At 38.5% G+C, this 26,962-nt stretch overlaps 3 protein-coding genes across 9 annotated transcripts; 1 reads left to right on the top strand and 2 right to left on the bottom strand.

The window, feature by feature from the left end:
• The first annotated feature begins 1,394 nt into the window (after positions 1-1,394).
• On the top strand, positions 1,395-3,068 carry LOC148103861 (tripartite motif-containing protein 16-like protein). 7 transcript variants are annotated; one of them, XM_087834099.1, is made up of 3 exons: positions 1,395-1,429; positions 1,565-1,863; positions 1,936-3,068. In XM_087834099.1, exons 1-3 carry the CDS (start codon positions 1,395-1,397, stop codon positions 3,066-3,068), a joined length of 1,467 nt encoding a protein of 488 aa, XP_087690225.1. The 7 variants fall into 7 exon arrangements, with proteins under 7 accessions (XP_087690225.1, XP_087690228.1, XP_087690223.1 ...); XM_087834102.1 differs by having other exon boundaries at positions 1,395-2,136; positions 2,263-2,329; positions 2,447-3,068; XM_087834097.1 differs by having other exon boundaries at positions 1,565-3,068.
• A 7,813-nt stretch (positions 3,069-10,881) lies between these two features.
• On the bottom strand, positions 10,882-20,695 carry LOC148103860 (NLR family CARD domain-containing protein 3-like). Its single transcript, XM_087833996.1, has 6 exons — positions 20,581-20,695; positions 17,711-19,505; positions 17,449-17,622; positions 16,421-16,594; positions 13,757-13,803; positions 10,882-12,643 (listed from the first exon to the last, which is right to left on the bottom strand). The coding sequence occupies exons 1-6, from the start codon at positions 20,615-20,617 to the stop codon at positions 12,102-12,104; spliced, it is 2,769 nt and encodes a 922-aa protein (XP_087690122.1). The 5' UTR covers positions 20,618-20,695; the 3' UTR covers positions 10,882-12,101.
• Positions 20,642-24,902, bottom strand: LOC118453642 (uncharacterized). Its single transcript, XM_087834551.1, has 7 exons — positions 24,728-24,902; positions 23,486-23,515; positions 22,595-22,723; positions 22,352-22,474; positions 21,707-21,835; positions 20,970-21,048; positions 20,642-20,800 (listed from the first exon to the last, which is right to left on the bottom strand). Exons 2-7 carry the CDS (start codon positions 23,491-23,493, stop codon positions 20,642-20,644), a joined length of 627 nt encoding a protein of 208 aa, XP_087690677.1. The 5' UTR covers positions 23,494-23,515; positions 24,728-24,902.
• Positions 24,903-26,962: the final 2,060 nt, after the last annotated feature.

Below are 26,962 nucleotides of genomic sequence, written 5' to 3'. Positions count from 1 at the left end.
TTTCACTTTCACAAACACGCTCAAATCCTGCAGTTTCCTGTCTACTTTGCACAGAGTGTACTCAGAGTTAGGCCCTTCTTTTATAACCCAACAGAATCAGCACATGCACATTTAAGATTATAACAAGCATTCAAAAGCATTTAAGATTATTGATTTAACTCAACAGTTTAAAGTGGTTATAACTGCACCTGTAATAAAGGCTAATTGGGTACCAATATGTTTAAACATCTGAATGCAATATCAATATTAATTATTAATGCAATGGTAATGATGATGATTATTAACAATAGCAGCAAAATATTTCTCTAATCCCCACAATACATATTTAGTATAGTTCATATTTAATGTTGATGTTGTGTTACATTTTGTTCCTGTTGAATATTAGTTTTCACTTAAATATAAGTCCATATTTTTTCCACTTTAAACTGTTTTTTCATTGTCCTAACAATACTATGATGTAAAATCACTGCCAGATATTGGAAGCAAAGGTTATTCTGCAAAAAGGGTCAAAAGCATTCACTTATAGTATGATCTGGCCCTTTTACAGCCAAAATTACCAAATAAGTCCGGGCGGCCTGTATAATACTTATAAATAAAGTGTTATACATAAAGTATACAATTGATTCATCAATAAAGGGTTAATATTAATACATACCTGTATTTAGCCACATCCCTGCTCAAGATTATTGTTGTGATCAACTCGACCATAATAACAGAAAAATACTTTTAAAGAAGGATCAGAGTTTCTTTTTATTCCTGTCAAACATTTATCACATTTTTGTGGAGATGAATGTGTTTGAAAAACCTTTAATTTGTTTACTGACTCATATACCAACTACTACACCTGCTGCACCCTCTCACCTTTGATGGTGTTTGAGGGAGAGAAACAATTGAAATGAACATAAACTTAAATGCAACATAAGCATCATGTCAGTGGCTGCCTTATCTGTATGTTTAGGATCATTATCCTCCTGCATTGACTAAAACTGAAGGACTGTTTGTTAACTTCAGTGAGAACTCTGACATTTCTAAACTGAAGTTTATTTATATAGAAGAAAGTGTTAACAAGTTTAAAAGTTGATGTGAGCAGTAAATAAAAGGGTTAAACACACAGTATCGCTCTCAAACTGCTCCTCTTCCTGGAGTGAAGCACAGCCTGATAACCCTCCCTCTTCTTCCTGCTCTTAAACACAGCACCTCCTCTCTGTCCATGTGTTTCCTCGTTCGCTCCCCTTCAGATCTGCACTTTGAAGATGGGTGTAACAAACATGTGGTGACGTGTAAGAGCTGACAGGCTCCATTCACTGCAGAAACATGTTGTTGAGATCAGAGCTCAGACTAGTTTCAGTTATAAGGAAGAGAAACTCACACAGTCACTGACACTGAGAGGAGAAATGGCACAGAAAGGAGTTCAGCTGGACCGAGAAACCTTCTCTTGTTCCATCTGTTTGGATCTACTGAAGGATCCGGTGACTACAGCCTGTGGACACAGCTACTGCAGGAACTGTATTAAAAGTTTCTGGGATGAAGAGGACAGGAAGGGAATCCACAGCTGCCCTCAGTGCAGGAAGACTTTCACACCGAGGCCTGTCCTGGAGAAAAACATCATGTTTGCAGCTTTAGTGGAGCAGCTGAAGAAGACTGGACTCCAAGCTGCTCCAGCTGATCACTGCTATGCTGGACCTGAAGATGTGGCCTGTGATTTCTGCACTGGGAGGAAGCTGAAAGCTATCAAGTCCTGTTTATCTTGTCCAGCCTCTTACTGTGAGAAACACCTCCAACCTCACTATGATGTAGCTCCATTAAAGAAACACAAGCTGGTGGCCCCCTCCAAGAAGCTCCAGGAGAACATCTGCTCTTGTCATGATGAGGTGATGAAGATTTTCTGTCGTACTGATCAGCAGAGTATCTGTTATCTCTGCACAATGGATGAACATAAAGGCCATGAAACAGTCCCAGCTGCAGCAGAAAGGACTGAGAAGCAGAAGGAGCTCGAGGTGAGACGACTAAACATCCAGCAGAGAATCCAGGAGCAAGAGAAAGATGTGAAGCTGCTTCAACAGGAGGTGGAGGCCATCAATGGCTCTGCTGATAAAGCAGTGGAGGACAATGAGAAGATGTTCACTGAGCTGATCCGTCTCCTCCAGAAAAGAAGCTCTGATGTGAAGCAGCAGGTCAGATCCCAGCAGGAAACTGAAGTGAGTCGAGTCAAAGAGCTTCAGGAGAAGCTGGAGCAGGAGATCGCTGAGCTGAAGAGGAAAGACGGCGAGCTGGAGCAGCTCTCACACACAGAGGATCACAACCAGTTTCTACACAACTACCCCTCACTGTCAGCACTCAGTGAGTCTACACACTCATCCAGCATCAATATTCGTCCTCTGAGCTACTTTGAGGATGTGACAGCAGCTGTGTCAGAGACCAGAGATAAACTACAGGACATTCTGAGAGAGGAATGGACAAACATCTCACTGACAGTCACTGAAGAGGATGTTTTACTGTCACCACCAGAGCCAAAGACCAGAGCTGGATTCTTAAAACATTCACATGAAATCACACTGGATCCAAACACAGCAAACACACATCTGTTATTATCTGAGGGGAACAGAAAAGCAACATTTATGGAACAACAACAGTCTTATTCTGATCATCCAGACAGATTCACTGTATATTATCAGGTCCTGAGTAGAGAGAGTCTGACTGGACGTTGTTACTGGGAGGTGGAGTGGAGAGGGGGAGCAGTTTGGTTAGCAGTCGCATACAAGAATATCAGCAGAGCAGGGTTGGGCGATGAATGTGTATTTGGAAACAATGACAAGTCTTGGGCATTATATTGTAACACAAACAGTTATACATTTCGACACAACGATGTCCAAACTGACCTCTCAGGTCCTCGGTCCTCCAGAGTAGGAGTGTACCTGGATCACAGAGCAGGTATTCTGTCTTTCTACAGCGTCTCTGAAACCATGACTCTCCTCCACAGAGTCCAGACCACATTCACTCAGCCGCTCTATGCTGGACTTTGTGTTTGGTTAGATGGAGACACTGCAGAGTTGATTAAAGTCAAATAGAGAAGACAGGTTCATGTTGATCCCTGACCATTATATGTACTTGTGTAGTTTCTAAATGAGGTTTTACATTTTAGAAGCTGAGAAGTTCAGTGGTCCATTGATGTGTGAAAATAATATTGCACTTGTTCAAACTGTACTTACATTTATATACCTTACATCAATATAAATCTGAATTTGTTCTTATGGCTGATAATCATGTGAGTTTAAATGATACTACTCTTCATATTCAGCATGTTTGAAATCTGTCATCAGTCTGGTTAGTGGTTTTATTCTGTAGTTGCTGTAGTGGGTCGTCAAATGCAACAATATATTGGAGCTGCAGTGATTCATCAGTTACTCAATGATTAGAGAATTGATTGTTTTATCATTATTTAGTCACATTTAAAGCTGGTTCCAGTTTCTGAAATGTGAAGATTGTTGATTTTCTTGATCATATATGACTGTAAACTTAATGTGTTTGAGGTTTGAACTTTTAAAATGTAACAAAAATTAAATACTTAATGTTTGACATTTAATATTATTTTTCATATGAAAAGTATTTTCACATTCGATCATTTATACATTTAAATATAAAACTAAATGATTCAGGCCTGTATATTGTGGAGGATAGACATGTTTCTTTGCCCTGAGCTGTGTCTGGCAGGCAGAGCGTCTCCACAAATCTGAAGCTTCTGATTTGGAGAAAATGAGCTGAGGGAGACACCTGGTGGATAAACACAGACATGACAGGTGGATAAACACAGACATGACAGGAAGAAAGACTAAAGTGCAGAGTGGAGACAAACAGCTGGAAATACTTGTTGGAAAGGATTGTCATGCTTCAGAAAAACACACAGCACACACTCTAACAGTCCTTTATTTGCACTGAAGGAGACACGTGAAGAAACCAAATCACACAATAATGACGTGAACACATTTATAGTCAGTGTTCAAGATGATGGATAGAAATTAAAATTATGGAGCATTTATATATTTTTACATCTGTGTCACAGAAACTGATTTACAAGTACAAAATATTTATGACCACATTTTGAGCCCATAGGAGGATCTCTATATAAATATCCGATAGCAGTTAGGTCCCCTAACTTTCAGCAGCTGTTGAAAGGATAAAGTTGTGGTATATCAGTGGTTAGAAATACCATTATTACTTTAGGATTAGTTTAACACAAAGTCAGGGCTGACCCGGGACCATTGCTGCGAGTCACAATGCGCAGCATAAGAGTCCTTTCACATCAGACGCAGGATGTGCTGCTAGTGCTAACTAAAAGCAAAGGATCCAGAATTTGTTGCGCTGGCTGCTGGGCTCTGTGGGTTTTCGCAGCAGCTGTACTAGTACTAGTACCTGTACTAGTACTAGTACAGCTACATCTAGTACTAGTACCTGTACTAGATGCACCTGCTCCTTGTCGTTTCTGTCTCTGACTTTATGTCCTCTACAAGAGTTTCTGTTTTTTTTGCTAGTTCTTCAAATGTTCAATAAAAACATCTATGCTAATTCATAACGAAGAAAGCGTTGTAATGAAGACTGTCATTTCCAAAACACTGCTGCCAAACTTGGACGACCACAGACTGTTTTCCTTCGTGGTGATGAAGGAAAACGCTGGGTTGGCATGTTGGTTTTTTTAGAATCGTTCATCTTAGCAGTAGGATTTACATGAAAAGAGAAACAAATTAAGTGAAAATGTACATTTTGTTTCTCTGATCAACTGACTCAGTCAATCAAATGACTCAAAAAACCCGATTCCCTTTGGTGAGTGACTCATTAAAACTTGATTCAGTAAAAATAATCAAATTTACCATCACTACTCAGTTGCCTGCGCCGCTGCCACTCTTCACGTGGTCGGCCCCCCGAAACTATGGACTGTTATGCCGTTGGCCTGAGGGTGGGCCCGAGAATCGTCGGCCACGCCCTCGTTTTCTCAGTCGCCGCCGCCGTCTTCCATGCGTCTGGCGTCTAGATCTGCTCAGTTGCCTGCGCCGCTGCCACTCTTCACGTGGAAACTATGTTTGAGTTTTGGGCTCCTGCTGCTGGAACTTTGATTTCTTTGGACTGCTTTCCTGGACTCCAGCATTTTTGTTTTAAGCTGTTTTCATGTATTTCTGAACTCATGCTGAATTAACACAATGTATGTGACACTGATATGTCTGCTGAAATGTCAAAGCACCAGCAGCAACAGGTGCAACATGCCAATCAATTCTACGGTGCAAACAGCTCAAGTCAGAATATTTTAGACCAAAACTAACAACACTGTGAACAGCGCACAAATATTAACAAACTCATCAGTCTGATTACAGTTTGTTTAGATAAATCCAAGAGGACGTGAGATGTTGATGTTAAAACTGTTGCAGTGTTTTCAAATGATGGGACAGAGAGTGTGCTCATGAATACTGAGGTGATGGTGACATTATTCATTTTTATTAAGAAATTAATTCTGTTTTCCTCCCATTGTGCTTGGAATGAGTTTGTTTCTCTTTTTGGTAATAATCTCCCCGACTTTGGAAAACACCGTTCACATGGTACTGAGGAGAGTATCCCACAGCAGCCATGTAAAGGTTTGGATTTATGCACCTCTGCCTAGATGATACCCATAGATCAGGTGTTGTTGTTGTTGTCGTCGTCGTTGTTGTTGTACCCCAGTTGCTTGGTACAAAACAAACACTTCACCTTGGAATTCAACAAAACAACAGCTTGTGAGTATTTTAGCAGTAACACATTTCATTATTGACGTGAACATTATGTGTAATGTTTTACTGAGAAAGATCAGCTCAAAGTGTTGCCACGCAGGAGGAAACCCTTCTCCTTTTAGCAGGCTCCATGGAAACAAGCTCCTCTGTGTCACAGCTGAAACTGTTCGTAACTCGCACCAACACTCGAAACACTTTCTGAACCAGCGAGACTTCAGATGTCATCGGTGACATCACCGTCCCTTAAAGAAGTGAGCCTGAATATGAGCTTCATCAAAGACTTCCTGGATTTGTTGACACACGCCTCGTTGTTACATAACATCAATATCAATATCAATAATGTCAGGCCTCTACTCTAAGACTAGACCAACCTGGGTGTCGCACCTGCAGGCTAAACTTCTGCTGGTCTAGCTTTTAGGGTCACTGAGGCACGCAAACCCCCTTCACCACATTAAGGTGGTAATCCGTCAGGGGGAAAACAGAAAAACAAAACAACAAACAATAAAATATAATATTCCTAAACTAAAAACACTAATTACTTGACTTTTTTTTTAATTGCTTGACTGTCTCAGCGATATTAAATTATGGATGGCAAATAATTTTTTGAATTTTAATGGTCGCAAGACAGAAGCAATTTTACATGGCCCACATGGCTCTACTGATTCTCCAGATGTTGATTTTGGTGATTTGACCTCTCATCTGAAAAGTTCAATGACTAATCTTGGTGTTAAACTTATTCCGTGCTTACTTTTGAAGGTCATATAAATGGGGTGGTAAAATCAGCTTTTTATCATCTCAGACGCCTGTCGAAGGTTAAGCCTTTCCTTTCCAAACCAAATTTGCAAACTCTTATTCATGCTTTTATCACCTCACGTCTGGACTATTGTAATTCTCTTTTAATAGAACCTTGTCACGCCTGCAGTTAGTGCAAAATGCGGCGGCACGATTTTTAACCGGTAGTAGGAAATTTGATCACATCACTCCGGTTCTCGCTTCCTTGCATTGGCTTCCCATTGAATTTAGGGTTCGTTTTAAAGTCCTTTTATTGGTTTTTAAATCTTTAAATGGTCTGGCTCCTGTCTACTTATCTGACTTGTGGAAGCCACATGTTCCTCCTCGCTCGCTCCGGTCAGCTGAGCAGCGGTTGCTGCCGGTCCCTAAGTCGCGGCTGAAATGCAGAGGAGACCGAGCATTTTCAATTGCGGCTCCGATGCTCTGAAATAACCTTCCCCTCCAAATTAGACAAGCGTCATCAGTGCAGGTCTTTAAGTCCAGATTGAAAACCTATTTTTATTCCCTGGCTTTTAACTCTGTAGGAAACTGACACCTTCTTATTTATTTTATTGTATGTAATGATTTTATGGTATTTTTAATTTGGTAGTTTTTTTGATCTGTGTTGTTCAGCACTTTGGTCTGCCTGGTGTGTTCTTAAAGTGCTATACAAATAAACGATGATGATGATGATGATGATGATGATGATGATAATTAGATGCCCTATATTAAATACATCCAAGCCAAACAATAATACTTCTTACTATTGCCAATATTAACAAAACTAAAAAGGGTAGGCAATGTTATTAAAAAAATGCAGTTCACCAAGTCTTAAAACATAAAACTCTAAAATGGAATTAAAAAATAAAATAAAATAAAATAAAATAAAGAATAAATTAAACTATCCATCCAGATCTTTACAACCAATGACATAAAATCCATCTTTATTGAATGGCCTAATTCTCAAATAAATTTGTAAAATAAAGTAAGAATAAAATAAGATTTCTCAATATAGTCAATATTTACAAAACTAAAAAGGGTTGGCATAGTAATTAAAAAAAAAAACAATTCACCATGTCTTTCAGGTTTTGCTTTAAGCTCATTTGTTTGGCAAGGAACTGAAGTCTGTTTGCAACTAAACAGCTCCACTCTCCTGTCTCCTCAGTCCACTCTACAACAACAGTCTCCTGTTTACCTTTCCAAAAAACTCTTACAGATTCATCCATATCCAACTTATTTGTTATGGACTTCTCATGGACCAAGGTCACCAAATTCCAAAACTAAATAATCTTTGCTAAAATTGCTGTGATTACATCAGTATATGAAACGATGAAACTGTTGAGTGCAGAGTTGAAAGCTGTGATGGGGCTTTGTGTTGCGTCTGACAGACACAGGTCGCCCAGTCGGCTGCTCGCAGCAGACAGGCTCACGGTGCTGCTTGTGGGACTGAGAAACACTTCTTTTCCAGACTGAGGCTACCTCCACACTAGAAAACGGCGTTTTTGTCTGAAAACGCTCCGCGTCCACACTGGCGTTTTCAGACATTTTCACAGAGTTGTTTGTCCACATTGAAACGGCTGAAACGCTTACGATCCAGTACTGCGCATGCGTGGAATGCAAGACTATGAGACCTGCCTCATTTCTGTCTGCTGCTTATTTACTTTCCGGCTCTTTGAAACGTCTCTTTGAAAAGCGCAGAGTTTTTTAAATGGACTAACAATGAGGTGGAGTTGTTGCTGCCACATATAAATATATCATTAATGCATCACATGACTAACATGTGTCATCAGTGTCCACACTGCAACGCAAAAGCATCGTTTTCGAGAGCGTTTTCAAAACGCTGCGTTTTCCTTGAGCGAAAATGCCGTCTCAGTGTGGACGGGACGCCAAAAACGAGAGAAAAGATGCGTTTTCGTTTGAAAACGCATTAGTGTGGACATAGCCTGAAACTGTGAGAAGAACAATGAGCTAGTCCCTGTGGAGTTCAGAAAAATATTTTACTGCTATTGTTCATGGTCATCATCATTACCATTGCATTAATAACATAATCTACAGCATTGATATTGTATTCAGATGTTTAAACATATTGGCACCCAATTAGCCTTTATTACAGGTGCAGTTATAGTCCACCACTGTACAATTATAGTTGTGTTTCTTTGTTGTTAATAATCTCACGAGTCGCTGTTACTCCTGTCAGCCACCATAAGGACAAGTTCTTTGTTTACAGATGATTTATTCCACGTTCACCAACAGGATCGCTCAGCGTAGTCATCATGAGAACTAATTAAAATATAGCCAATTATATCACTGTGTCTTATACATAAATATATAATGCTAGTTTAGCTTGTCTCACATATTCAGTGAAATGAAATAAGTTAAACCATCCTGTGACTAATGATGTGTCGGTCGTGAATGAAACAGGTCTTAGCAGAAGCGGTTTTTGATACGGGCGGTTGCCCGGGGCGGCATCGTGGTGGGGGGCGGCATCACAGGCATCGGCAGAAAACCCCCCCAAAAAACAACCAAAAAAACCACTCATGCTGCCCCGACATCATGCTAGTACATTTTGGAGATGGAATAGGCACCGATCAGTTTTCTGTCGCCCATTTGCTGGGAGTAAGAGCGCCCTCCATTTGCGAGTTGCGCCTGCTGCTTCCTGCACAGGGAGGAAAGGGCGGGGCGGCGGGGGATTCTCTGGCTGGCTGGAGCAGCGTCTAATAACTAACCCGCAAAATAAAACAAAATAAAAACAAACCAACAAACACGAAAACACCAGACATTATGATACAGACTTATAATTTGCACCGATGTTTTTTTCGAAATTCTATACGCGAAAAGTGAGCGCGAGAGCCCTCGGTGCGCCTGCTCGCTGCTGAAGTCAAAGTAAACTTTATTGTCATCTCCGCTACATACAGTCCAGGATATAGAGAGACGAGACGACGAGGCTCCAGTTACAGCAGTGCAAGTAAACAAACAATAAATATAAGAAGAGTAAGAAAATAAATATACACTTTAGGACTCGGGGTAAAGGGATCAATAACAATTTAAAATTTATAATTTACAGTTTGATGATTTAAGGTCTCACACACAACCTGTCGACAGGGCAGGGGGGCCTGCTGCTTCCAAATAGAGCACATTATGTATTCATGATCTGAATCCTGGGTTGTGCGAAATCTTACAAATAAACCCTAGACAAAGTGAATCTGTGAACTAAGGTGTAGGTCTGTTAGGTCATGTTGTGGTGATCCTCAGGTTGGGGGATGGGTGTTCACTGGAGTGCAAAATTAAAACCAATGAAAGATGGACAAGAAAAGTTCAAAACCATCAGGTGCTCAGTTTAGAAAAAAGAGAAGAAGAGCAGAAACGATCAAAGCGGGAGTGTTCCCCCATGTGTTTACTAGTTCTTTGACCTACAGCCCTGCAACTCTCCACAACTTCACACCACACAATTTATATTATTGTTATCAACAAGGCTTTGAATTATACTGGACGAGATCTGAAGACCTACAACAGTGTGGATGGTTCTCAGTATTTTGTGTTCCGATGAGAAATGCTGCAGTCGTGGTCTCTGTCACTGCTCAGGTATTTATGTGATGAGAGGAGAAACTGATAGAATGACAGTTGGAACGAGTCTTTCTGCTTCTCGCTTATTTCCCCTCATATACTGTACAGAAAATATACACTTGTTGTATAAATGTTTACAAAGATGCTTTAAAAACATCTTCCTGTCTGTTTTTCCTCCGTTTTTGTTTTTGACTCTCTGGATACAGTGTACAGTTTATACACATATAAACAGTTTCATTTTAGTGTTTCATATAAACAGTGCAACATAGTACCAGACAAACAGTCCTTTATTAAAATCTATTTAAAAACAGCTGTTTTTAAATTCAGTTGGAGAATATTTAAACTGACAAAGGTTTAAAATTAATTACACACATTTATACACTGGAGAAGTAAAAACACCTTCGTCAACAAGAAAAAAAAAAATCCTACTTTTTACATCTTATTTCTTTTGTCTTCACTTTTCTGTTACAATTCAGGATTGTGTTTTTCCACACAGAATAAAAACCAAATCTGAGATTGAAAAACAGTTTCTGATCAGTCGAGAAACATGTCTGTGAAGGTTCTCAGTCATCCAGGTCATCGTAGCAACTTTAAGAAGTCCAGACGCTTTTCTTTCCAAGCTCCTTAGATCAGTCAAGAAACACAGACTGTCATGAGTCGCTGTGTGGCAGTCAGGAGTTGGACCCAAAATGCAGGCACTCAGGCATGAGGTTTAAACACAAAAAACTCAGCTTTATTTGCTGGCAGGGAAAAGTCATTAAAAAAGCAGACTAGACTAGACTAGACTAAACAAAACTAAACTAAACTGGACACTCATAAACAAACCTCACAGTGATACACAGGGAGATCCACACAGCATGAGGGACAACACGACTCAGAGAAACACAGGGTTTAAATACACTGGGAAGTAACGAGGGGAATGAGACACAGAAGGAGAGCACAGCTGGGGGAAATCAGAACTGACGAGACAAGGAAGCGTAAACTGAACACACTGAGATAAGACAGAGACCTTCAAAGTAAAACAGGAAACACATAACACAGACTGAACAAAAGACACAGACTCACATGCAGGCACTACAACAGAGGGAACAGAGACGTGGGACGAGGGCAGACACAGACACTGACTGGACACGGGGATATAGCGGACAGGGGAGACAGCAACTAAGGATTACACAGAGACAAACCATAAGACATGACTCTAACAAAGAAACCAAAGCATAGAAATGATAAGATATAAACTCAAAACCCTGGGTCAACGACCCAGGATTCCTAACACAGACTGGAGGTCATCTATAAGTCAGACTGTTTTTACTGAATATGAAATGAAGAGAGATGTCTCCAAGGCCTCCAGTTACAACCTCCATAAGGTGCACTTGTGTCAGTAGTATTTAAAGCTACATTTAGATCAACACAAATTAATACATTTTTTTGGATCCAGAACCATTCAGATCAATTGTTATGAAAACTGGTCACATGGTGGTGATATCGCCTTTTTCCAGGAATTAATTGAAGTGAAATGTTACTTAATTTGCATAACAAGAGAGAGAAACACATATGTGTTGTTATGCAATGTAAGAAATTAAGCCTAAACACAAAATCTAAAGCCTGCAGCTCTCCTCATCACAAAGCCTAACTCATCAACATCTAAAATGTCTAAAATTTCTGTTCCAAGGATTTCATCCATCAGTCTAAACATTATTAAAATGTGTATAATGGAACAAATATAATAGTTGATAATAGTAATGCAACAGATTTTAAAGTAAAGTTCCTCTTTCCTATTTAAACTGTGACGCATAATAGAAACTGTTAAGTGCTCTTAAAAAATAGGCACCAAAGACAATAAGATGATTTTTTCAGGAGAATCAGTCTCATTCAACAACTCGGGGCTACAAACCAAGCCAATATATGTACAACGTATAGACAGTTTACCTGATATATTTAAGGTTCATAATATTAAAGTGAGAAAAAGTGTGAAATACTAATGTGAGAATATTTCTCTGCACAGTAAGTTCATTATTCTGAGTCAGCACAGAGGTGGATATTAGAGTTAAACTTCACTCTAAACCCAGCATATACAGGTTCAGTGAAGGTGGTGTTGAGGGTGTGCAGGTGGATCAGTTTATCAGAGGAGACACTGTAGAAGGACACAGTTCCTGCAGAACAGTCCACATACACTGCTACTTTGTGAGAGAGAGCTGAGGAGAGCAGAGGGATGGCTCTTGCTATGTAATTGTGACCTACATAGTAACCCCTGTCATCACTGCAGTAGAGGCTCCAGGATTGGTAAGTCCTTCCAAACCTGCTTTCATCCTCTTCTCCTTTCCTTCTGATTCCTCCATAAGTTACTGCAACATGAACCTCTCCACTCCACTCAACCTCCCAGTAACAGCGACCACTCAGACTGTTGGTACAGAGCAGCTGAGGCCAGTGATCAAACCTAAGATCATGATCAGGATACAGCTGATCTTCTTTCACATGTGTCACCTCCTTGTTGTCATCAGACAGTTTGAGGTTCTTGTGTGCTGTGTTTGAATCCAGCGTCAGATCACAGAAATCTAAAAGGGCCAATAAGACACAGTGCATATAGCAAATAATTAATTAGAGCCAATGTGTAACAGTAAATGTGGTCCTCATATTTTGTGATCCATTGCTTAAACATTCAAGGATGCAGGCAGTGTGATGATGAGTGTGAATGAGAAATAGAAAAAAAAAATCTTAAAATTCAAAATTATCAACAATAATTAATTGAAAAGAGAAGTGACTGGAATATATATGAACATATAACTATAATTATAGAGGCTTTGCATTCACATTCAGTTCACATGCATTCACGTCTAAGGTGCACCATCAACACAAAACACAAACATCAAAGTGATGTTATGTGATTTGATTATTTTCATTTTATGTGCACATCAAAATGAGCGTAAATATGTTGCTAGGCAACTACGAGTGCCACAGTTGTTTTACACTGATTTCTACACAGTGAAAATATCTCCTGTGGTGACAGGATTTTTAAAATGCTGATGGGTAAAAATATTCTCCTTGATAGTTTAGTGTTAACAGAGCCAAACTTTACATTTGCCTTTCAGTCAAAAAACAGGTCATCGTCAGAATCAGTCAGCATCAGCAGTGTATTTGATTTATGGGAAGATTTTTTCTGTTTTCATTCTCAAATCTGATCATCGGTATCTAATGCTAGTTAACACAGATGAATTACAACCTGACTCATGAAGCCAAATTCTGTTTAAAATAGATCAATAATTTAATTAATCTAAACTCCCTCCCCCTCTGGTAACTTTGATTTTGCACCAAATATTATAAACTAATCACGAGGTTGGCGCTGTTACAGCTGTTCCTCTAGCCATGCCAATCTTACCACTAGCAAAATTATATCTGAATAGAAAATTCTAGTTGACTATGTGGCCACATTTCTTCACCAGATAATGAAGAAAGGGTTTAATTGGTTTTCACGTTAGTTTATGAAGAAGAAAAAACAGTATGCAAAACTTTGTGATGTTTTAAGAGTGTATCAAAAATGTGTTTTTAGTTGTGGAATTAAATAACTGAATTTTTTTAATAAAATATATGATAAAATATATTTAGCAGAGATACATATAACGTGTGAAAAAATGATGTAAATACAGCTAGTAAATCAAAAACACACTTACATTTTCTTAGACCTGGTCTCATCCACTGGACTCCTTGAGGCTCCACACTGAAATAAGCACATCATCTTTTAGTGTGAAAACATGGCCTTTATATTCTCTGATTCATCTCTTCTAGAGAAATAAGCTTGCACTTTATTTTATCTCACAATAAATTGAAAATGATCATAGTTTCTCATTTAGTTCTAAGGTTGGATTTTTGTTTTTATGTATCGTAAGCACATTTCTTTTGATTATCTGGTCTGTATTAGGTTCTTAAATGACCTAAATACAACCTGAGGACATTGAAGACGTGTAAAAAAAAAGAGCCAAGATCCTGTATAAATAACACTGTATAAAACAGTGCAGCCCTGTAGGATCACCTCAACAATGAGTAGGAATTGAATAACTTAAGAAGAATTCTTACTTTTTCACATGACTGTATCTGCACTACATGAAATGCAAGTACTTACTTCACTTTTATTTGAAACCAGGAAAGTCAAAATCCTGTTTCAAAGCTTACAGTAGTTCTGCAATTATTGGCATAAAGGTACACAGTAAGCTCCAGACTGAGAATAAATCTGGGAAGACAATCGAACCCTAAACATTGGCAAGGGAGGAAAATAAATCTGGTAAGGAGGGGACAATGAAACAGGGTTACATAATGTCATGATCCCTGGGTTTTACATCCAGAGTTTGGAGTTTTGGGAAGTTTGGGTTTTTTCTGGTCTTGAATTTTTGATTATTCTCCATATTCTGTATTGGTTTCATACTTTCTTGTAGCAGCATTTCTTGGTTTCAGTCTGGTTTATTTTCTGCCTCCCTGTGTTTCTGTCACTACAATAAACAATGTGCTTCAAATACTATTGTCTGTCTCTGTTAACATGTGTGAAGATGTTTCAGTTGCTTAGTTATTCAGTGCAACACAAAACAAATCAATATAAAGAACAAAATATTTTGAGAAAAGACTGCTGTGTTCAGGCTTTAAGTTATTTGGGTCTGAGTCTATTTCTGTCTTTGTCACTGTTGCCCCAGTATTGATTGGGGAAAACCTCAAAGTCTGGTTGGCTTTCATGGTTTCTGGGAGTTTGTGATATCCAGTTTCTCCTCCACACCATTAAACAAAGCTAGAAGCTGGTGAAGAATTAGCTGGTATTTTCAGTTTATTAACAGAAGAATGTTGTGCACAGAAATCACAACATTGGACACTGATGTGTCCAGTGTTGTGGTTTATGCGCCAGTATACCATCAACACTGACACAAATAAAAGAAAATAGCCTTTGAATAGCTGTCCACAGTTGTGACCACTATATGTGAAAGGGTTAAAAGTGTGTGAATGAATGAATAGTGGAATTGTAAAGCACTTTGGGTGCCTAGAAAAGCGCTATATAAATGCAATCCATTATTATTATTATTAATAATAATAATAATAATAAAAACATTTATTAACTTTTGTTGGCTAATTGTGACCAGTCACAACATAACTGTCACATTGTCCTCCCAACCCATTGTTCCTTCAGCGGGCTGGTTTCAGCCATTATGCAAATGTACTGTTTATAAGATTTGGGGAAACCTGCAGTCAGCTGAGACTGAAGAAGTCACTTGGATGAGTGACGAAACGTTTCTCCCACAAAACGCTACATCCAGATGAACAGAATCAACTTTTGGAGATTGTCCAATACCTTTCAAAATCTGAGCAAACATATCACCCTGTACAACCTCTAAACTCACTCTGAGTCTTTCTCCTGTTGTTTATGAGATGTTTCTACCAGAAGTGTCAGTGGGAATAATGGAGCAGGAGGCAACAGGGCAGGGAAGCATGAGCATCATGGAAAGTCTTTCATTCATCATCATGTGAATATGCTGAAGATATTGTCTTCAAAGTCAGCTGTGTGTGGTGAGTTCATTGAGAAAACATGTGCCCCTCCAGTTCATTTGGACTGCTGCCGACCCTGTCATATAGTCCTGGGGCTTCGATCCAGTGTTTGTGTTTGGACTCTAAGTTCTGAATGATCTTTATTATTCTCATACTTTTATAATTGAAAATTTTTAGGGTAGGCGTCTTTGATTTAGTGCTCCTGGGTTTCTTCATTATTTATTATGCAGCTGTGTTTATTTTTATTTCTGCTCTTTCATATTCCTGGTTATAGTAATTGTTTATTTTGATTCCTAGAGTTTCAGTTTGTTCCCTGCTTTCCCTTTCACTCCTTGAGTCTCTGTCTTTGTGTTTGTATTCTTCTGTCTCCATGTTTGTCTACCTTTCTGTCTCGGTCAGGTTCATGTGTCTCTGTCACAGTCAGTATACTCTTAATTCCTGTTTTATTTTGCCAGTTCCTCATCTCATGTGTGTTTGCTTCCTGTCTCATCAATTAGTTTCTGTTTAGCTGTGTTCCCCGGGTGTGCCCACACCCACAGATGACTTCTTTGTGAAAATGGAAATCCTGGCGCCTCGCCTGACTAAAAACAGGGAGGTATGGCTGTGACTGTGTGGAGCACAAAGGACATGGGGTACACAACAGGAAGCAGCAAAAAAAAAAAAACCCAAAACCCTGTGTCACAGACCCAGAACCATCACAAAGGCACCTGTCATAACTGGGGTTAAACAAATCAAAAACTCAAAATATTTGCTCTTTCTTACAATATGTTGGAGAAAAAATATATTTCCAGTTGTATTTCCTGTTTTCCTACCAGAGTATTTCCAGTTTCACATGTGGATCCTTCTTTTGATCAGAAAAAAGCTTCATTCCTGAGTCTCCTGGATGATTATAGCTCAAGTCCAGCTCTTTCAAATAGGAGGGATTGGAGCGCACAGCTGTGTCCAGAGAGGTGAAGCCTGTTCCTGTGATCTGAGAGCCTGACAGCCTTCAAACACATACAACATGTCACATCATTGTAATGAACTGCTCTGAATTTGATGATGTACATGCAGTCGAACTAACAGATTCTGATTCCAGTTAAAGTTGTTAAAAACACACTAACTGGCTTTTCTGTACTCAAATTTAAAAAACAACAAAAAACATAATTACTTTCTGTCTTTTTTACTATGATGGACACGTTCTCATCCAAAAACGTAACATACCGATGCTATGTGACAAATCGTCTGTATGTTACACATTCGAAAACATGAGAACCGTTTGGAATAAATCTACACATGTACATTTATTTTACTTTCTCATCATCAATTGATTTGGAAAACACTATCTGATACAACTGAGGTTGTGGTTAAGATTAGGGGTAAGGTTAGGGTTAGGGCTGGAAGAAGTGATACACAGCTGGATCGTGTGTTACCTATGGCAGCGTCATTATGTTGGATTACATCCACAATCTGGAGCGTATCATAGGGACGTGGAAGGTTACCTTTCGCGTTACTATGAGATGCCTCTCGATGTGACAAAAGGTCGGTATATTAGGCATTGAGAGTGAGAACGGTCTTGATGGACAGTCATAAATAAAGTTATATTTTTTGGAGTTGTGTGTGTTTAACTTCTACTCTACTGTACTCTTTCAGAGCTTACACCAGAAGAGAAACAACATCTTAAAATCTATAAAATAATGACATCCATCCATCCATCCATCCATTCACTTCCCCTTATCCTTTCCAGGGTCGCGGGGGGCGCTGGAGCCTAACCCAGCTGTCATAGGGCGAGAGGCGGGGTACAAAATAATGACAGTTGTTGTGAAATACCCACATTTTCTTAAACAAAGAATCAGCTAACCTGAGAGTTTCCAGCATACACTGTGGACTCCCAAGTCCAACACAAAGCAGCTTCACTCCTGAGTCATGGAGGTTGTTGTTACTCATATCCAGCTCTCTCAGTCTGGAGGACTGAGAACTTAGAATTGAGGAAAGAGCCTCACAGCTTCTCTCGGTGAGGTTACAGCCACCCAACCTGGAAACGTGAATATCAGAGAACTTTCCAGACTCTTAAAAGAAGCACTTTAAAGTAATCTCTTGAAAGGCTTAAACTGGATACTTACTGGGCTTTCTTGCAGGCTTTGACCACTGGCAGCAGCTGCAGAAGAGCGTCTTCTGAAGCTGAATATTTCCTCAAATCAAATTCATCCAGATCTGCTTCTGATGACAGTAGGATGAAGATCAGAGCTGACCACTGAGCAGGAGAGAGATTAACTTTAGACAGATGTCCTGAACTCAGGTGATGCTGGACCTCCTTCACTATAGAGTCATCATTCAGTTCATTCAAACAGTGGAGCAGATTGATGCTTTTCTCTGGAGAGAAAGTATCATTCATCCTTTCTTTAACATACTTGACCATATCCTGATTTATGTGTGAGCTGATTCCTTTTTGTGTGTGGAGGCCTTGTAGGAGATCCTGATTGGTCTGCAGTGAAAGACCAAGGAGGAAGCGAAGAAACAAGTCCAGATGTCCATTTGGACTTTGTAAGGCCTTGTCCACAGCACTCTGGTAGAACTGTCTTACTAAAAACTCATTAATCTGCACTGAGCCCATTTGTTCCTCTTCCAGCAGGTTGATACCAGAGTTGGTGAATGTCAGATGGACATGAAGAGCAGATAAAAACTCCTGAATGCTCAGATGGACAAAACAGTACACCTTCTCTTGGTACAGTCCTCCCTCCTCTTTAAAGATCTGTGTGAACACTCCTGAGTACACTGAGGCCTCTCTGACTTTAATGTCACACTCTGTCAGGTCTGATTCATAGAAGATCAGGTTTCCTTTATGCATTTGCTCAAAAGCCAGTTTCCCCAGTGCTTCAATCATCTTCCTGTTCTCTGGACTCCAGAGAGTATCTGTCTCAGCTCCTCCATCATGCTTGATGTTCTTCACTTTGGTCTGAACCACCAGGAAGTGAATGTACATCTCAGTCAGTGTCTTGGGCAGCTTTCCTCCATCCTGTTTGGTTTTTAACACACTCTCTAGAACTGTAGCAGTGATCCAGCAGAAGATTGGGATGTGACACATGATGTGGAGGCTTCGTGATGTCTTGATGTGAGAGATTATGGTGTTGGCCTCTTCCTTGTCTCTGAGTCTCTTCCTGAAGTACTCTTCCTTCTTTGGGTCACTGAACCCTCTGATCTCTGTAACCATGTCTATATAGTCAGCAGGGATCTGATTGGCTGCTGCAGGTCGTGTGGTTATCCAGATGTGAGCAGAAGGAAGCAACTTTCCCATGATGAGGTTTGTCAGCAGCACATCCACTGATGTGGACTCTGTAACATCAGTGAGGATCTCAGTGATGTGGAAGTTCAGAGGAAGTCGACACTCATCCAGACCATCAAAGATGAAGACAACTTTGAACTTTTTAAAGTTACAGATTCCTGCTTCTTTGGTTTCAGTGAAGAAGTGATGAATAAGTCCCACTAAGCTGAACTTTTTATCCTTCAGTAAATTCAGCTCTTTGAATGGGAATGGAAAAATGAACTGGATGTCCTGGTTGGTCTTGTCTTCAGCCCAGTCCAAAGTGAACTTTTGTGTCAGGAATGTTTTCCCGATGCCAGCCACTCCTTTGGTCAGAACTGTTCTGATTGGTTTATCTCTTTCAGTCGAAGCTTTAATGATGTCTTCACACCTGATTGTTGTTTCTGGTCTGTTTCGTTTCCAGGAGAACATTTCAATCTGTCTGACCTCATGTTCAGTGTTGACCTCTCTGGTCTCTCCCTCTGTGATGTAGAGGTCTGTGTAGATCTCATTCAGATTGGTTGCGTTTCCTGGTTTAGCAATCCCCTCAAACACACACCCAAACTTCTTCTTTAGGTTAGACTTAAGCTCACACCTACAACCTGAATAAGGGTTTTCTAAGCAAAAAAAGAGAAATTCAAGTATAAATGTTAGTGTATAATTTCTTTTATAAAAGTATCGTAAGAGTGTTATATATTTTTATTAACCCTTTAAAACCGGTCAGAGCGGGCACGCTCTGTTTTGCATAACTATTTTAAAATCCCCGAGCTCTGCAACCGCAATAATTTTTCTTGCATATGAAACCGGAGGAGTTTTACTTACATCTTATGCCATCAGCTTGTCCTAAGTCATGGTTTCCTTCCACATATAGCTTTGCAAAAACAGCATAAAAAGCGCTTGCAGCAACAAAAAACATAATATTCCAGAAACACGCTTTACCGATCCGATCAGCTGTTTGTAACACTTCCTACATCCATCAGCATGAACTATCACATGTCCTCAATGTCCTGCCTGAAACCGGAAGTGACGTCATTTTGCAGAAATGTAGTTTTTTACCAACAGGGCCTCATAAGCCTATACTGGTGTTTTTAAAAGTTATGTTTGACTTTATGACTTTCTGTGTCGTTTCTGGGATGCTTAGAACTCATATTGCACTGCTGGAAATAGATTTTATTTATTTTGATGCATATGCTGTTTTTTTTTTGCAAATTTGCATTATAATATTTATTTTCATTTTCTTGCAGTATATAAAAATTGGTGTATTTCAAAAATAAAACTATGAAGACACTCAAAATAAATTTCCTGTGGTGGGAAACTATTTTGTGCAACTTTTTTATATTTACAGTTTTGAGGGATAAGCCTCTTACATTTCTCTAACTAGAAATATATGTTAAAACAAAACAAAAACGATTTTACATTTTTTTTGTAGTTTATTGCACTTTTTTTGCAATGTATGTAATTACTATGCACTTAATGCAGACATATTATTAAAATTTGGGCTATAATGGTTGTATTGATGTCTAGCAACTTGAAATGCTCCCACAAATGGCACTACAACATGTAAAAATATAATATAAGCTCTGGCGGGCTTGGTTCTATGGTAGGTCTTAAAGGGTTAAAGTACTGAATATACAGGACACACAACAGTTCTGTCCTCCTAAATGGTGCATTTATGAAAAGAAATCCTCTTACTGCTCTCCAGACAGGCAGCCAGATCTTCCAGTTTCATTGTCCTCAGGAAATAAACTGTGATCTACAGAAGTGCCTCTCCAATGATCCTCCTCTGCTCCTCGTCTTCACTGTCCAATATTTTCTCATCTTCTCTCTGACTTTCAGAGGATTCTGCATTTAGATAATTTTGCATTTTCTTTAGCTCATTCTTCACAAAAGTGACAATGTTGTCCTCCAACCCCTGAAACAGAATGAATGACAAATGAACAAATTTCCTCAAGTGAAGGTAATGCTTTGGCTTTATTTCTATTTAAAATGTAGTTCTAGTGAAAGCAGCTTACTTTTATCTACTTTTTGATTTAAGCTGTGTAGTACAAAAATAAATAAATAAATGTTTCACATATACAGACCATAAATATTTGTCCCAGGTCAGTTTTATGTTGCGGGGCATGATGGGGGCAGGAGACATCTGAGCCAGACTGAACAACTCTGTGGAGACAACGTGAAGAATCAAAGCTTAGACTTTGTGTGTCTGTCTTATAAAGGTCTTAAATTAACCTATTTATGTTCATCTCGAGCTCTCTTTTTAAAATTTGGACTCTACTAGAGTACCATTGCATGAGTAACAGTGCAGGCCTTCAATTCATCCTCTGTCTGACCAGCAGGTGGATTCTTCACTCACAGTGCTTGAAATAACAATATAAAGGCCATTCTCTCTTCATCTTTCATACCACCATAAATATCAAAGGGAAAAATGTCTAATTTGTTTTGTTTTACATAGTTGTTTCTTAATTTTTCATTGTAAAAAACTTTGTAGACCCGATTTTGAAAAGTACTATAAAACATGACTATAAACAAAAGGTGACTATTGAATAATTTTAGTATTAAAATAAGACTTTTCTTTGATACTCAAGAATAATAATCACATACTAATTTTTTATCAGTAGTGTTCCTACAAAGAGAAAGATCAAGCTCATGTTGATATCATGTATAGATTACAGTGATACACTGAATTCATCTTTCAGACAGAAAATGATTTCCTTCTATTCCAAGTCTTACTTTAAGTTACCATTTTATCACCAGTTCAACAGACTGGAGTAAGGAAACACGTCAGCTATAACTCCTACTAGGCATCATTTAATCTTACTTCTCAACAGCAGGGGATCCACTTCCTTTGAAGACAACGATGGCTTCCTTTGATCGATCACTCTTTACAGACACACATCTGGGTTCAGTTTCAAGTTCAGGTTCAGGGACATCTGGTTTATGATGTGTCCTGGTAAACAGAAACAATGACCATCAAGGAGAAAAATACACTTTTCAATCTTCAGTTTTATTAACTACTGGGCAAGATATGAGGCATTTATAAATATCTTGTAGTCTTTCCAATCCAATGTGGAAATAACTAAAAGAAGTCAGCAGGCCTATAGTTTCAAGCTCATAACAGGGAATGATTGTTCTTCTCTTTAGCCTGTTGGGCTTCTGGATCTCTTTTTCAGACACAGTTTAATGAAGTCAAGTAGAAGCTCTGAGATGATCTTGAAGACCAAATTTAAAAACTATGAGTAGTAATTCTGTCATCGTCTTTAATGTTTGCTGTGGTAGTGTGTAAACTGTGTTTCCTTTAGAGAAGCTACATGTGATTTTTTTTTATTTACACTGACCTCACATTTTAGACAAAAATGGTTTTCATCTATTTTTTAGCTTTAATTTAAGGTGTAATTGAAACAAAAGCAGTTTTTAGGTTTTCCTTACTGCAGATATGTAATGTATGGAAATAATCATATCTTACTTATGTGCAGCGGAGGATTTTCTTCTTTTAACTTCAGTGGGATATAATTTTGAAATCTTCCTCTTCATTCTACCCTTCGTCTTCCTCGTCCTGTGTCCAGGTTTAGGACCAGAGGAATCTGATCTGAGGAATGTGGACAATCAGTTTTAATTTATGTTTTTTTTTTTTTGTTGTTGTTGTTGTTGTTTGCTTTTTCTTTACTCTTCAGCTACAACAGCTGCTAGACAAATGGTTATATCTTACTCATCATCTGAAGGAGGTCCACTTCCTTGGAAAACAACGATGGCTTCCTTTGACCGATCACTCTTCACAGACACACAGCTGAGTTCAGGTTCCTGTTCAGTCTCCAGGGTTTCTGGTCTTTGATGGATCCTGGCAGGCAGAAAAGGAGACCATCAGGGATGGAAATTACCTTTACAGTCTTCAGCTGCAGGATATGCTGCACAAACTATTTACAACAAGACGAAAAAAACACTGGGTCTATATAGTTTACAGCTCTTCACACTAAATTATTTTGGTTCACTTCAGTCTTTTCTGGTTTCCAGGAAGACTTCAGACATCTGTTTTCATCTGTTTTTGTTGGTGCTTAACTGGATGAAATCTATGATCTGAAACAGATCACATAAATCTATGGATGTTAGAGGACAGCTTATAATGGCCGTGAAGACTAAAGGCAGGCAGGTGTTCTTTGGATCTAAAAACAAGACTATTAAAATAATCAGCACCTCTAGATTCATAATATAGGTTATATGGCACTTGTGTATCATAAACACATCAGTCCAATATTTACTGCAGTCTTTTGAAATGATTTCACATTGATGCTGCTTTTATAGTGAAGCGTTTTGATAAGGACGTAAAAAACACTTTCTTTTCTCTTTAAATAAAATCTCATAATGAGGCAGATCAGGGGAAATGTTGTACATTGTAAATATTAATCTAGTAAAAAAAAAATAATAATAAAAATAAAATATATATATATAATAAAGGCATCTTAATCTGTAAGAAAAAATAAGCTTTAGTTTCAAACCATCATACGGTAAAGCTTTCTGTGAGACTGTATGAATAAATAACACTTATACTAAAAAGGAAAGAATTAATACAGAGAAATGTAATGTGTGGTGTTGAGTGTCATACCTTTCCATTTTGGCCAAATCCTGCAGTCACCTGATCAAAGAGAGAAATAAGTTTTAATCTGGTTTTGTTTCTGTTGATGTGTTCTGTTTATTTTTTTGTTTCTAATTAGGTTGTGGTGTATTCAATAATATGGATACTCTGATACATAGATATAAAGTGCCAGCACTTTAAAGAGCTTTTACAGATGTTTATGGGCAATTCCATAAGTGGTTAAAAAAAAATCCAGAAGAAAATACTGTGGAAAAATAAAGTAATAGGCCTACATAAAATTAATTTAATTTAAAATAGTACATTGTACTGTATTATTAAATAAAAGAAAATGATCCAGAGCGGCTGGATCACACACTCCACAAACTCCGGGCTGAGGCAAAGCAGAAGACTTTGGTCTGAATCTCAACACGTGAAATTATTTTAGGGAAAAGTGGACGGTGAAAAACAGTAAAAAGAAACTCATCATCCGGAGCATTTGTGATAATGTTATGTGTAACTTTCACGTCCTTTTTTGCTTAATTCAACAAAATGCATTAAGCAGTTACAGCAGCATGGCTCAGAGTCACAGCTGTGTTCCAGACCCACTGAAAAGATCTTGGCACATATGAAATATGGAACAAAGGAGACTCCGATCAATAACATAATTTAATTAGATTTAAAATGTTCCTTAAATGCTAATTACTGCATTTAAACACAGAGAGCCCTAATTGACTTCTTATTTTTCACTACCTTAACTTACTTCCATGTTTCATGTAGTGCATTTTTACTGCTGTCTATACTGCTTGTTTTTGTCCCTGGGGAGATGGCGGCGTCATCTTTAGTTTCACTTTCGTTATTTATCAAACTACGCAGATATAATCAGTATGTTCGTAACCCAGTGAATCCAAATAATAATAGGAAACAAAGAAGACTAAGCCTTCAAAGACGAGTGAAAATGTGCGACATAAACTGGAAATTGAGTTTATTTCGATAAATTCGCAACAAAGACGCATCAGCAGTTTATTTGGTTACAATAACAGTCCAGTCGCCTTTTTTCCCCAAGCTCTTTACGGTAACATGACCCGGATGACTGAGAACAATAATATAAATAATATAAAACCGCATAAATGTAATCTGTGCGTTAATAAAGTTAATTGTATAGCTTGAAGAAAGGAAAACAAACTCTGAAGAAGAAGAGAGAAAAACCTAGGACACCGTAAAACGACACGAGTGCAGCCGATTAGCATGAAGGTTTACGGTGTACAACTTTACCTCCAATTAACGGTGCAGAATTTAATCCAGAAACCACCGATAATGCAGAAACGGTCCAGCTGAACAGAAACGTTAACGGACCGCCCTGAGAAAACACAGGAATACACCTCGTTTTCAGGAAGCAGTGTGACCCAACATGGCAGCTCGCTCTGAACGTAAATTCATATCAGTTTCAGCCAGCTTTTTATGGTCGTTATAAAGACGCAGAAGCACTAAGCTGCGGCCAGCTCTATGTCACGCCCTCCAGCTTAACCAGAAAAAAATTCTGGTAGCTTAATTTAAGTGTGACCTGTAAGCACTTCCGAGGTTATGACTTTTATAGAAGAATGACACATTTCTTCAGAACTGAACTGAAAGTCCTCAGTTAGATTTTATCCAGCGTCAGTGTTTGTAGCATGCTAACCTGATATGTCTGCTAAGGTCAGTAATTTTGCACCAACATCTGACCAAAAAGACTGGAACATTTACTTAGATTTGTTTTTCTTTAAGGAAAAACTTAATTCATGTCCAGTTAACTTCCCTTAAATACTTTAAATTCTGTTTATGTAGTGGTGCTGTTGTCATTGTGCTGATCCTCCTTTATAAAATAAATAACACTGTGGATGTTGTATCTTAAAGTAAGGACCATCATTTAGTTCTTTTATTGAACTTTGAATCTGTCTCCACAGATGTGTCCTGCAGGCAGCATCTTGATACTTGACTTGGACCATCATGTCTCACCATATGTTCCAGGTCTCAGAGTTGTGTCATGTAGTTCAAAGTTAAGACCGGATTTAAAACAAGAACAAAAGTGAAGCAACAGGAACAAACATGAGATTCCTCCAACCGTCCAATCAGAGAGGCAGAAAACTGAAGCTTGTGCTCAGCTCAACATCACGATTTATCCTGCAGGACTTCTCTCTGACAGTTTGTAAGTTCCATCTGAGCACCTTGTGCCATCTACTGACATGTTTGAATATTGCACTGGTGTAATGAAATTGGTGCTTTAACACATTTTTAAAGACACACACACACACACACACACACACACACATTTAATCCCCATTTTCCCAACATTGATTAGTAAACCTTCTCTAACATTGTGTTGTTTCTACATCAAAACAAGAGAAAAATGGAACATTTGTTGTTATTGACATTTTCCTTCCCTTTCCTCTTCTTGACTAACGTTTTCTCCTCTGTAATTTTTAAAGTTTTTGCACATTTGCCTTCTCTTCATCTTTCACTGCTACACTTACTTGCTCAAATAACTTGTTGTTCTCATTACTTTTATGTGAGTAGAGACAGATTAAGCTGAGTCTAGTATGTTGACGTTTGAACCTGATATTTGTCCCTGTTGCACTGACATGTGAGATGTGTTAAAAAGAGACTGTGGCTGTTAAAAAACTTCACATCACACACTAATCCCATCACGAATCTATGACTTGTGCTACTTCCCTGTAATTTAGGACTGGACATCCACATTGACCTTCTTCAATCATCCATCCTACTGAATTAAAAAAGCCTCTCCAGAACTACTTTGGACTTTTTTATTCTTCTTACCTTAGCTCAAAACCTTTCATATTAAACAAGATTCCCAGTTTGTATTTTTAAATCATTTTAAAAGCTTTGATTTTTGGATTAAACTGCAGATTCTGTTCCTGTTCTAACACTGGCTCGTACAAAATCATGTAGGGACACAAGCAGCAATAAACTGTGAGTCAGGTCAAGACTCGAACCGAGAGACCAGCAGCACGGCAGAACTGGTTGTAAATGATCCAACAGCGCTGGTACAGCCCGTGACTTCTCCCTTGTAGGCAGGCTGTTAAATGAGATGTCTACATCTTCAGAACAATACGTTTGAATTGATCTTGTCTTATAATGAGTTTCTTTCCCGCCTGAGAACTGAGTATTTTTGTTTCCTTTTGTTGTAATTTTTACAAAGATAGTAATGTTTTATTTTTATATTTTGCCTTTTAACTTACGGAAGAAGATAAAATCTTATTTGATATCCAGTCGCTAACTGTCCATTAAATGTCCTTATCAGCTGCAATCTCCCTTATTAATATCATATATTCATTGTCTTATTATAACCTGAGTTGAATAACAAAAACACAGTGGTCATTAGCAGAAAATATTCTGAGTTGTTACTAGAGATCACTAAAAAGAACTTTTTGCTGAACCTTTATTTCATTTCCACTTTATTTGTCAGGGACCATGAAGGCTAGTGTTGCATACTGTCTCGAAACTGAACAAGAG

The sequence above is a fragment of the Neolamprologus brichardi genome, chromosome 3, assembly GCF_056152115.1.
Source record: "Neolamprologus brichardi isolate AB-2024 chromosome 3, ASM5615211v1, whole genome shotgun sequence".
NCBI lineage: Eukaryota > Metazoa > Chordata > Actinopteri > Cichliformes > Cichlidae > Neolamprologus > Neolamprologus brichardi.
This window is presented reverse-complemented; position numbering and strand designations above follow the sequence as displayed.